This window comes from Eumetopias jubatus, unplaced genomic scaffold (assembly GCF_037043125.1).
Source record: "Eumetopias jubatus isolate StellerSeaLion01/CBP00866 unplaced genomic scaffold, mEumJub1_p1.0 scaffold_10, whole genome shotgun sequence".
Classification (NCBI taxonomy): Eukaryota; Metazoa; Chordata; class Mammalia; order Carnivora; family Otariidae; genus Eumetopias; species Eumetopias jubatus.
In genome coordinates this window covers 92,008,339-92,021,521 of record NW_028274816.1, presented here as the reverse complement: position 1 = coordinate 92,021,521, position 13,183 = coordinate 92,008,339, and the positions used below count along the sequence as shown (strand labels likewise).

Genomic DNA, 13,183 nt, shown 5'->3' with positions numbered 1-13,183 from the left:
CAAATGTAGTGATCTGAAGGGGCACATGCACCCCAATATTTATAGCAGCAATGTCCACAGTAGCCAAACTATGGAAAGAGCCTAGATGTCCATTAACAGATGAATGGATAAAGAAGATGTGGTGTATATATACAATGGAATATTATGCAGCCATCAAAAAATTTAAATCTTGCCATTTGCAACGATGTGGATGGAACTAGAGGGTATTATGCTAAGCAAAATAAGTCCGAGAAAGACACAAGTATCATATTATCTCACTGATATGAGGAATTTTTTTTTAAAGATTTTATTTATTTATTTGAGAGAAAGAAAGAGAGAGAGAGAGAGAAAGAGAGAACATGAGAGGGGGTTGGGTCAGAGGGAGAAGCAGACTCCCTGCTGAGCAGGGAGCCCAATGCGGGACTCGATCCCGGGACTCCAGGATCATGACCTGAGCCAAAGGCAGTCGCTTAACCAACTGAGCCACCTAGGCACCCTGATATGAGGAATTTGAGAAACAAGATAGAGGATCATAGACGAAGGGAGGGAAAAATGAAACAAGATGAAACCAAAGAGGGAGACAAACCATAGGAGACTAATACATTATATGTTAATAAAAAATTTTTTTTCAAAAAAATTTAATGGGTAAGCTTTATAGCAGATTAGGCACAGCTGAGGAGAAAATTAATAAACCAGAAATGTAACTGAAGAAATTATATAAAATTTAGTGCAAAGACAGAACAAGATGGAAAAATATTAAAGACAAATTAAAAGACATGAAAGACAGAATGAGGTGTCTAGCACATATCTAATATGCATTTTATAATAAGGAAAAGAAAAGGAATAAATAAGAGGAATTTTCAAAAATAAGATGGATGAAAATTTTCCAGAGTTGAAGATATGAGCCCTCAGATTAAAAAGAGAATGTGTCCTGTGCAGAGTTAAAAACAAAAGTCCAACAACTAACCTTTTTTGTGGTGAGCTTTCAAAACATGAGACAGAAGGAGAGTGGAGAGAGGGAAATACTAAAAAACAATAAAACAGAAAAGACAAATTATCAACTGAGGTTCAACAGTTAGCCAAAGGATGTCATAAACAACTGAATAATGTTGTCAAAGGGCTGAGACAAAATAAACAGTCAACCTCAAATTCTATACCCAGTTTTAAATGTGCATGGAACGAAGATCTCCTCAGAAAGAATTCACCTTTTACACAAGACTGAAAGAAAACTAAAAGATGTACTTCAGTTAAAAATAATTTTTAGGGGTGCCTGGATGGCTCAGTCGGCTGGCTGTCTGACTTCAGCTCGGGTCATGATCCCTGAGTCCTGGGATCGAGTCCCACATTGGGCTCCCTGCTCGGTAGGGAGTCTGCTTCTCCCTCTTAATCTCCCTCTGTGCTCTTTCTCAAATCTTAAGATTCTTTTAAGAATAAAATCTTAAAAAAATAATTTTTAAAAAACAGTGAGTTGAGTCTCAGAAGTGTTTGATAAATTGTCAGTACTAATTATTTATTGATGGTAAACAATATTTTGTGGGAGAGGAGGCATAACCTCCCACCAACCTATACATTTCTTCAGTCTCTGCTAATGGAATCTTAGAGGTATCTTATGATATTTTTAAGATTTTATTTATTTATTTGAGAGAGAGAGAGCATGCACACAAGCTGGGAGAGGAAGAGAATTCAAGCAGACTCTGCACTGAGCACAGAGCCCATCTCAGGGCTTGATCTCACGACCCTGAGATCATGACCTGAGCCACAACCAAGAGTCAGACGATTAACTGACTGAGCCACCCAGACACCCCGAGGTATCTGTGATTTTGCAGAGTTTATTTTTTGTTTTTGCATTTTTTTCACTTATTTTTTATTTTTTTTATTAACATATATTATTTGTTTCAGGGGTACAAGTCTTGATTCATCAGTCTTACACAATTCACAGTGCTCCATACCCTCCCCAGTGTCCATCACCCAGTCACCCCATCCCTCCCACCCCCCTCCACTCCAGCAACCTTCAGTTTGTTTCCTGAGATTAAGAGTCTCCTATGGTTTGTCTCCCTCTCTGGTTTTTGTCTTGTCTCATTTTTCCCTCCCTTCCCCTATAATCCTCTAACTTGTTCCTCTAATTCCTCGTATCAGTGAGATCATATGATACTTGTGTCTTTCTCTGATTGACTTATTTTGCTTAACATAATACTCTCTCATTCCATCCATGTCATCGCAAATGGCAAGATTTCATTTTTTATGGCTGCATAATATTCCTGTGTGTGTGTGTGTGTGTGTGTACACCATCTTTATCTTTTCATCTGTTGTGATTTCACAGTTTTAATTGTTAGTTAAGAACAGAGACAAAAAAAGAAAAGAGAAAAAGAAAAGAACAGAGACAGAGTGGGCATGGAGTAGAGAATGCTAGGGATTTTCACATGGGTACTCTGCCGTTGTTTTCCTCAGAGTTTGTTGTGGGCGTCCAAAGTTATCTGGATCTCAGTCCTTCTCAACTCTCGGTCACTAGAAATCCTCCCATTTCACTTAAAAAGCTGTCCTTATGAGCTATAATTTTAAAGAAAATGCAGAAAGGGGCAGGCATTTGACAGTGTATGTTCATGAACAGGGGAAGGGGGAGACGACAGGATCACATACACAGGTATGAATACTGGCTTTATATAGGAATGCTGTTCATTCACACTAATAAGAAGAAAGTTAGAGTATATGGGTGCGCTGAAACCTGGTTGGTTGCTCAGGTTGTGGGAAAGCTTGTGAAAACACTCTTCTAATTGCTTCCATTTTCACAGTCAAGTGGGAGGCAAGGTCTTCGGCTGAGAGTGAAAGAGAAGAGATGTTAGAGTCTGAGAAGCAGGAAGATGTGGCTAAGTAATTTAATCATCCAATCTGGTGAAAGAGTAAATAGATGAGGGGAATGCAGTGCAGTTGCCAGGCAGAACCAAGGCAGTGGCCATTCATTTAAAGTGAGACTAGTTATTTTGTTCATGTGTATTTTTTACCAATGTTCCTCTCTTAAAACAGCTTTAACCAAGATTGAGGTTTTGCCAGGAAATTATGATGAAGGGTGAGAGGGTCAGGCACTGATGGTGTATATATAGGAGTGGCTCCTGGCAAAGGTAAGCTTTTCTCTTGAAAGGCTGTGGACTCCTAAGTGGAGATGGTAGATGCCCCTTCTTTCTTGTCAACTTTATTTTGTCCATTGGCTCCCAGATTATACTTTCAAGTACATGGCAGAGAGCTGACTGTGTCCAGAAAGGTTGTGGATTTGGGGAGGTTTGGCTATCTAGGACTACATCAAAGTTTTATTGAGGCAAAACAAAGTATGTGTTCACGATTCACTTTCTAGATAAAGAAAATTTTCAAGTAAACTGAAACTTAGGAATTTTGGCAGCATATCAGAACTACAAGTTTCCTGGAATTTTAGCTGCAGCAGTAAATCTAGCTTTCTATTTCTTCTCCTTTTGTATGTTTTCCTCTTATAAGCTTCTGTACATTGCTTATCTGCTTGATGAAGAACAGGTACAAATGCCCATTTTGTGGTCATAGTGACTAGGATCCACTCTCGAGATTAGACCAACATTACTCTAGAACAAAATCTCAGCACCAAGAGTTTGCAGACCTCTCTATAGAGGTATGCCAACTGTCAGCATCTCTGTTCTTGCTCAGACCTCTGGGATGGATCTCCAATGATCCCTGCCAGGATTTGGTACCACTCTGGCTTGTTCGTTGTAATCGCAAGTCTGCAGTCCCATGATGTAGGTGCAGCTGCTAGAGGCCCCACTCTGCAAACTGCCAAAAAGAGATAAAGTTGTCCTTAAGGAAAAAAATCATAAGTTCAGCAAGCACTCCCAAATGTGACTAAAACAAAATTCTAAATAGTATTTTAAGGTCTTCCCTGTTTCTGAAATTAGCTGTGTTTCTTTCTTTAGAAAATTTTGCTGACTCTTCTACTAAGTAAGTTTCAGTCTTTCTGTAGTCCAATTCTCATCTGGCCAACGATCTTTTTCATTCAGGACACATAATGTAGGGATCTAGATTGTGAGCACAGCAGTTGGTTGTTGGTGAACTCTCTTGCAACCTGATTAGGTCAATGTTACCTTTTTTTTTGCAGTGTCCCCAATGTACTGTATTATCATCATAGTGACAGTGATAACCAGGACACAAGGCCTGGTAAGACACTTTTTTTCTCTCTGTTATAGGGATGAAACTGCCAAATAGATGGTACAGACATAGACCAGTGTCCCCATGTGCAGAGGAGAAACATGGCTAAATTCTTATAATTTAAGCACTCATTTTCCATGCCCACTACCACTATCAACTGGCTCGTACATGTTATTTTTTCCATCTCAAGACACTTTTAGTACAATTTCATTATAGATTGACATTTATAAACTGGTTTATACAGAATGCATTTCACATAAGTTCTACCCTAATGTCAGATGGGAAAGTAGAATAATCAGATGAGTAAACTGTCTCCAATTCCAACTTCTAGGAAGTTTACCTGTAGACTTGAAATGCCATTGATGGAATTTAGACACTAATGACCTTTAATTCCAAAAGGCCTGAGTATCCTTGACCTTATTTTCTTGACCTTATTCCATTACTACATCTGTAGCTACTGTATGGGGTCTGCAGCATTGTTTATTAAACACAAACACTAGACATGAACAATTTTTAGTTGTATTATGTACCTAGCACAGAGTATGGTAGGTGGTTAAGTATTTGCTGAAATAAAGTAAAATTTTAAGTATATACATTTTATCACAAATGTTCCATTTTTAGAAGAAACAAAAAATTAAAAGCTAATGAGATTATTTATGTAAAGAAATTGCAAGAATAGCCTCTCAACCTAAACCCTACTGTTGGCCCATTCAAAAGCTCACAAGGGCCTTAGGTTATAACATAATGGGTAAAGCCTCCCCCTCAGATCTCTGATAGCCTCTGGCAATGTTGTAGAATATTCAGTATCACAAAGAACCTCAAGTCAACTTTCAAAGCTGTGGATTCCTTTATGTCAGCTTCCACTATAAAATAATAACCTTTGGTATTTTTTGTTTCTTCATCAATCAATCTATGCTAGAATTCTGGCCACAGATCTCATAGATTTTTGGTTGATATAGGATCTTCTGTTTACTAATAACTGTCTTGTTGATGTCTTTCATAACATCATTAATTCAATAATAGGTTAAGCGAGATTTCATACATGCAGGAGTACCACTGAACTCATGAGTTATAAATGGCATTTCTTTAATATTCCTTTTGATGAGGGAGTGGAAGCCTAGCTGAGGACAAAGTATAAGCTGACATCCTGCAACCTAATGACCCCCAACTCCTGGGTGGGATATGTGCGACGTTTCTCCAGGGAGCTCCCACTGTCTTAACCCCTTAATGTTAATACTTTGCTAGAGGTCAAATGGCAAGGCCTCCTGTATCCTGTGAGTCTTCTTTAACAAATGAAAATCCTTTTGAAAACCTCCCTTTTCCTTACCTCCCCCAGCTCCCAAGTATATAATCAGCCACCCCTCACAACCCCGGGGCAGCAGCTCTTTCTGCCCAGGGGTCCTGTCCCGGAGCTTTAATAAAACCACCATTTTGCACCAAAGATGTCTGAAGAATTCTTTCTTGGTCATCGGCTCTGGACCTCACCCCAATGAACCTCACCTATATTCCAAAACCACATCACTTAAAAAAACAAAATAAAACAAACAAAAACTTTCTTTTTTTTTTTTTTTTTTTTTTGCTGTGTGTGTGGTGGGGGGGGTTGGGGTAAGCTAACCGCATTCTTTGCTTTCCCCTCCCTTTCTTTCTGTAAAATGAGTAAATACAAGATCACTCAGAAACAAAGGCCTTCACTTAAATTGCTGCTATGGCCTGGGGATAGCTTTAGCTGAGTATCTGGAGTTTTTCCTAGTTTTTTTTTTTTTTTCCCCCACTCCACAGGATCCTCAAGCTGGTTCTGCAGGGGGAGTGGGACAGGCTTTCCTTTAGCTTGATCATGCTTTCAGGACTTCCCCAGCTGAATGTTTTGTTTTGTTTGTTTGTTTTTTGAGAGAAAGAGAAAGAGAGTGGCAGGCTGCGGATGGGGAGAGGGAGAGAGAGAATCTTAAGCAGACTCCCCACTGAGCGCAGAGCCCAACACAGAGCTCAATCTCACAACCCAGAGATCACAATCTGAACTAAAACCGAAAGTCAGATGCTCAACCGACTGAGCCACCCAGGCGCCCCCGCCTTCAAAGTTTTGTTTGTAAAATGTACTCAGCATTCAGCTATATTGAAAATAATTAAAAAAAACTGGATTAATATTATGTGATTTTTGAATTAATACTGAGCAAAAATAGGCCTTATTAGTGATTAGTATAATGTCTGATTATGTTAATGTTCACTACCTTTCCCTATCTTTGCCTCTCCCTTCCATTCTAAAACATAAAAAACCATTTAAATTCTTAATCATTATTGAATGTTGGAACTACTGAGTGTGTTTGTTACCTGTGGTAATATGGAAGATTGTTCTAGAATTCTGGAAACTAATAATGTAGTAGGACCTAAAATCTAATGTTAGGAGATTCAGGGTTTTAAGCCTCTTCCTGTGGGAGGAGTTTCCATCTAACTGTTGTATCAACTTCATCATCAAAATTTCCCAGACCCTGTTCTTTAGAGAGTTCTAAGAATACATAAGTAGGGAGAAAATAAATAAGGAAACAAAAATGTCAGGGTGTTTCTGAAAGACAATGTACACAGAGATTCACACAAAGGCTCCCTGGATGGTGCTCACTGGTTTAAAGAAAACTCACCTGTTCCAAGGTAGCCTGAGAGGGGCTGTATTCTTCCATATCAAAGGTCTGTTTCACTGCATTGAAAGGGACTGACATTAAAGGCTTACATGTTTTTCACCAAAAGTGCTTAACGACTGAGCCACCCAGGTGCCACATTCTTGCTCCTCACACCTCTGACTATGATAAAAATGGAGATGCAAGAAGCTCAACTCAGTATTCTTTGGGACAACATGTTGATAATTATTCTCCAATATCATGCAATGGAACCAGGGCAGAATATTCTAACTTACTTGCAGCTGAGTCTCCTTGTTAGCAGAGGAAAAATCAGGTGGAGTAAACCTGAGTGTAGAGCCACCACTACACTCCCTATAGAATATATAAGACGAATCCAGTGGAGATTTTCTAAGTTTTGGCTGATTATGTAATTTTTCTACTTGAACTCATATAGTACATACTCCATGTGAAAATATGCACAATAGATAAAGTCTAAGTATGTCTAAACTTACCTGCCTCTAATTTGAAAAAGGCCCAAGATAGAGGGTGAACATCTTTTCCACAGGTAATTTATACACCATCATGGAGGAATATCTGGGAGAAGGAAAAAGTCAGATTTATTGCAGTGTTACAATATTGGGGAGAAACTGATAGCGAAAAAAAAATTTGTTTTCTTTTTTTTTTAAAGATTTTATTTATTTATTTGAGAGAGAGAGAGAGAGAGAGAAGGAGCAGAGGGAGGGGCAGCGGGAGAGGGAGAAGCAGACTCCCTGCTGAGCAGGGAGCCCAATGCAGGACTTGATCCCAGGACTCCATGATCATGACCTGAAGGGAAGGCAGACACTTAACTGACTGAGCCACCCAGGCACCCTAAAAATTTCAGTTTTTTTTAAATAAAAAGGTAAATAGTTTAATTTGATAGAGCATGAATCTGAGCCAAATAACTTATCTTTAGTGATAAAAACCTGGTAACAACAAAAATCTGGTTGCTCTCAATTTAATGTTCAAGATAAATTCTGAAAAATTACTCTGATAAAGAATCTTTCATACTTAGCCCATGCCATCTTTCTTCCCGTGCTATATTTCTTACTTTCAAAAGCCAATACTTTAACATGCTCTCTGGAACAGTTTCATCAAATTTTCCCCTCTGCTTTTAATTTTCAATCTCTCATAATATTAAAATCTGTTGAACTTTCTCTTACTAAAAAAAAAAAAAATTCTTTCTTGACCTCCAGCTCCTCTCTTCCCAAATAAGTTCATTTGTGACCTCCATGTTGCACAACCCAGTAAACACTCATCCTATTTTTAAGACTTCTCAAAAGCACTAAATAAAGTTGTAGACATCCTCCTTAAAACTAACACACACTCTCTCAACTCCTGAAACGACCAAAATTTATGACTTTCTAACCCACTAGACCTGTTCTGCTTAATATTTTAGCTACTATCTCCATGTGGCTATTTAAATTTAAATTAACTAAAATAAATAAAATTCAATCTCTTGGTCACACCAGCCACATTTGAAGTGTTCCATGGCCACATGTGGGTATTGGCTGCCATATTGGACAGCACGGACTTAGGACATTTCCAACACTGCAGAAATTCTGTAGGATAGAGCTGTTTTAGACACACTCGAATTATTTGTCATTATGGTTATTGTGGTGGTGGTAGTTTCCCCACCAGCTTTTCTTCCTCAATCCAGGCTTGATACTGAGAGTTCCTGGGGCCCATCCTAGACCTTCTCCTTTTTCCATCTCCCTTGTTGACTTCACCCACTCTCCTAACTTAATGGTCTTCTATTTGGTAAAAATGCTCCACATTGATGATTGCCTTTTCTTCTGAGCCAGAACCCTACATCTTTGTATTCTGGCATCTCCACTTGGATATCTCTTTACACATCAACTATATGAGCTTTCTTTCCATCCTCTGCATGTATAAAGATTTTTTTTAAAGATTTTATTCATTTATTTGAGAGAGAGAGAGAGAGCACAAGCAGGGGGAGCAACAGGCAGAGGGAGAGGGAGAAGCAAAGCCCCCCATTGAGCAGGGAGCACGATGCGGGGCTTGATCCCAGGGTCCCAGGACAATGACCTGAGCTGAAGGCAGACGCTTAACCAAGTGAGTCACCCAGACGCCCCTGCATGTGTAAAGTACATCTTGACTTAAGTTCTTTGCACATTCTGTGTTCTCAAGAGTACCTCTTATCCCCATTCTTCAGTGGCCAAACTTTGCTCAGTCTTAAAGTCCTACTTTAATGCCATTTCCTCATTTCTTTGTATCTTCATTTCCTTAATATCCTTGTCCCCCAAAGACTGTGAGCACCGTAAGAATTGTCTCTATTTATTGACTAGTCTATACATGGTCTCCAGCATAGAGTAGGTATTCAAGAAGTATTTTTTTTAATTAATTTATTTATTTTAGAGAGAGACTGAGCACAAGTGAGGGAAGGGGCAGTGGGAGAGAATCTTCAAGCAGACTCTTCACTGAGCATGGAGCCCAATGTAGGGCTTGATTCCACAACCCATGAGATCGTGACATGAGCCCAAACCAAGAGTCGGATGCTCAACCAACTGAACCACCCAGGTGCCCCTCAATAAGTATTATTTAAAAAAAAATGAATAGAAGTAATACATAAGAAAACCCTGTACATCTTTCTTTTTTTAAAAAGATTGTATTTATTTATTTATTTATTTAGTCATTTAGTTAGTTAGTTTAGGGAGAGAGTGTGAGCTGGGGGGGAGAGGCAGGGGGAAAGGGAGAAAGACAATCCCAAGCAGACTCCCTGCTGAGCACCGAGTAGGACATGGGGCTTCCGCTCACAACCCTGAGATCATGACCTGAGCTGAAATCAAGAGTCAGAGGCTTAACCAACCGAGCCACCCAGGCGTCCCCCCATACTTCTTTAAATTCAATTCAATTTTATTCTGCTATTCACATAGGTTTGGTTATCCCTGCTTGTAACTGATAGCTAACCATACACAAATTTAAAAGAGCCATAGAGAGGATTAAATACCAATAATCAATTAATTTAGGATAGAGTCAATCTTTCTCAAGCAAAGGAGTGTGTGTTATTGGAGCTCTTGATGCAATTTTACATTCAGTAAAATGCTATAGGTTGATGCATAATTTTCATTGTCTATTAAAAAATATTAAGGGCTGCCTGGGTGGCTTAGTTGGTTAAGCGGCTGCCTTCAGCTCAGGTTGTGATCTCAGGGTCCTGGGATCGAGTCCTGCATTGGGCTCCCTCCTCAGCAGGGAGTCTGCTTCTCCCTCTCCCTCTGCCTGCCTCTCTGCCTGCTTGTGCTATCAAATAAAAAAATAAATAAAATCTTTAAAAAAATTAAATTCCTGGTTTTGTTTGTACTTTGTTTCTAATTTTTGAACCATTCCATCATTTACATACACAGGCACATGCACACACACACACCTCATCCACCTTTTCTGAGATATGAAACACTCACTGAAAACAACTCTTCAGTTGCTCTTTTTTCTATATATCCGAGTGACCTCCAAACAACTTGTTTTATAATAAATAAGCCAGCTCAGCCTTTCTCTTCCTGTCCAGATTCATCCAAGACTAAATTGAGTGTGCTGTATACTTATCACCCAAGCCAAAAACGTCCTTTACCTTTCCTGCTGAGTAGCCTGTGGAAAGAGCTTCAGAATCTCTGTATGGAGAGGCTCCACTCGAGTCGGGTCCTTCATTTTTATTTCTAGAAAATAATCTTTACCAAACTTGCTTTTCAGATGTTGAATGGAACAAATACACCTAATCCAGGGAAGAGAAAAAAGAGTTGAAAGAAAAAAACATTGGTCTTTTAATTTCTTCCTCAATTGTAAAGGCAGAGGATAGTGATCATAGATTGAGGAGCTGAAGAGCATCAGCTGGTCACAGTGAACTGTAATTCTCTCTGTGAGAACTTGGGGGCCAATTGTGGGTGTGGACAGGCACCCACCTCAGCCTTCTGGACACCATGAAGGCCACTTGGTCACACATGGCCTCTGCCATGGCGTGGGTGGTCAGGAGGGCGCCCCCTCTGTGTTTTTAACAATGGTCTAGATTGCCTGCCTAAAGATAAAGTAAGGGTCTGTTTGCATTTAGAAAGTAATTTGGGAAAAAAGATGAACACAAAGAAGTATGAGGAATAATAGAAAATTCTGTATTCATTTACAAGAAAAAAAAATCTTTGCTCTAGAGAGAAAGAAAAAAATTATACTGCATTATGTAATTACATTACCACATTAATTGGCTTCATAGAATGAAAAGTTGAAGATTGGGAAATAGTGAGTAAAATAATGTTTGTTTAAAAAGTTGGAGTGAAGAGAAACACCACATTGTAGGACAGTACATAACTGAAGAATAAAAGAAGAAGAATGAGGCAGGGGAAGAGGAGTAAGAAAACGAAAATCAAAGCAAATACATGTAAGATTCTATTAGATTCTTAAAATGTCTATCTTTCCTTCCTTGGGGAATTTTGAGCACTATATTGAGTTTCACTGAATTAAATACTAGAGGATGTGAGCCTCAAAGATAAAATGGAGCAAATGTAAAAAAATATATTAACTTAGACTCATACTACTAACTCTACACTTAATATGACGCCTCTCACCACATTTGCTACTGCCCCTCGGGGTCCACCCCCGTGGCCGGCTTGTCCAGAATCACCACCGACGGGTCTCCCAGGATGCTCAGCACCAAGCACAGCTGGAAAGAGAGGAGCAGCACATCTGGCACTGATCTGTGGGGTGCGCAGAGTAACATGGAGCCCCCCTCCTACCTTCCTTTTTACTCCCTCAGATAAGACTTTGAGGGAATTTTATTTATTTTTTATTTTTTTAAATTTTTTATTGTTATGTTAATCACCATACATTACATCATTAGCTCTTGATATAGTGTTCCATGATTCATTGTTTGTGCACAACACCCAGTGCTCCACGCAGAACGTGCCCTCTTTAATACCCATCACCAGGCTAACCCATCCCCCCACCCCCCTCCCCTCTAGAACCCTCAGTTTGTTTTTCAGAGTCCATCGTCTCTCAGGGTTCGTCTCCCACTCTGACTTACTCCCCTTCATTCTTCCCCTCCTGCTATCTTCTTCTTTTTCTCTTTTCTTAACATATCTTGCATTATTTGTCTCAGAGGTACAGATCTGTGATTCAACAGTCTTGCACAATTCACAGCGCTCACCGTAGCACATACCCTCCCCAATGTCTATCACCCAGCCACCCCATCCCTCCCACCCCCGACCACTCCAGCAACCCTCAGTTTGTTTCCTGAGGTTAAGAATTCCTCCTATCAGTGAGGTCATATGATACATGTCTTTCTCTGATTGACTTATTTCAGACTTTGAGGGAATTTTAAGTTGTTCCTGGAGCTTGAGAGTTTCCACCAATCTGACCAAAAAAACAAAAACAAAAACAAAAACAAAAAAAACCCACTGTGATTATACACAAAGCGCATGTTCCTACCTAAACCAACAATACAGAAAACCTTAGCACCATCAACCTGAAAATAGTATATTAAAGTATATTAAAGGACCATTCACATCATCACAAACACTAAATCTTATGATTTGGTTCTTCTTCAGATTTCCCATCATTTTATTTGCATTTGAATTTAAAGACCTTGTTTATGATCTTCTTTCCATATTTAATGATGAAATGACATGTTCCTCCCTTCCTCCCGCTACAAAGTGTGAATGAGCCCTCCCCCACCGTGAAGTACTAAGAGCAGCATCCTGTTTGCCTATTCCTTTCACTGGGAAAGACGGGGCCACAGTGGGTTTTCCTGAGGAAAGTACCCCAAACACTTGAGGGTGTCATCTTCCACTTGCCTCAGTGATGTTCTGCAGCCTTGTAAAACCACCTGCATCGAACAATGAAAGTCAGATCTACATCCGGCTTTTGCTCCAATTCTCCTTCTACTAAAAGAGATAAAAGTGGCCATTTAGCCTGGTGAAAGGTTGGTGGGACTAAAAACTGGTGCAGCCACTGTGGAAAACAGTACGGGGGCTCCTCAAAAAATTAAAAATAGAACTACCTTATGATCCAGTAATTCCACTACTGGGTATTTAACCAAAGAAAACAAAAAAATCTAATTCAAAAAGATAAATGCCCCCCTATGTTTATCGCAGCATTATTTATAATAGCCAAGATATGGAAGCAATCCAAGTGTCCCCTGATAGAAGAATGGATAAAGAAGATGTGGTATATACCTACAATGGACTATTAGTCATAGAAAACAATGAGATCTTGCCACCTGTGACAATGTGGATAGACCTAGAGAATATAATGCTAAGTGAAATAAGTCAGTCAGAGAAAGACAAATACCATATGATTTTACTCGTATGTGGAATTTAAGAAGCAAAACAAATGGACAAAGAAAAAGTGAGACCAATAAAAAACTCTCTTATATACAGAGAACAAACTGGTGATTGTCA

General features: G+C 39.3%; 1 protein-coding gene across 1 annotated transcript in view; it reads right to left on the bottom strand.

Annotated features, from left to right (window-relative positions):
- Positions 1–6,551: 6,551 nt before the first annotated feature.
- Positions 6,552–13,183, bottom strand: part of LOC114216114 (ATP-binding cassette sub-family A member 10-like) — a gene marked incomplete at its 5' end in the record, with an annotated part of 58,646 nt that continues 52,014 nt past the window's right edge. The window contains 12 exon segments of the mRNA XM_088027055.1: positions 6,552–6,650; positions 6,771–6,826; positions 7,259–7,301; positions 7,304–7,340; positions 10,372–10,512; positions 10,700–10,778; positions 10,781–10,812; positions 11,354–11,448; positions 11,522–11,547; positions 12,079–12,137; positions 12,459–12,504; positions 12,507–12,609. Of these exon segments, the coding sequence (XP_087883181.1) occupies positions 6,552–6,650; positions 6,771–6,826; positions 7,259–7,301; positions 7,304–7,340; positions 10,372–10,512; positions 10,700–10,778; positions 10,781–10,812; positions 11,354–11,448; positions 11,522–11,547; positions 12,079–12,137; positions 12,459–12,504; positions 12,507–12,609 (816 nt within the window).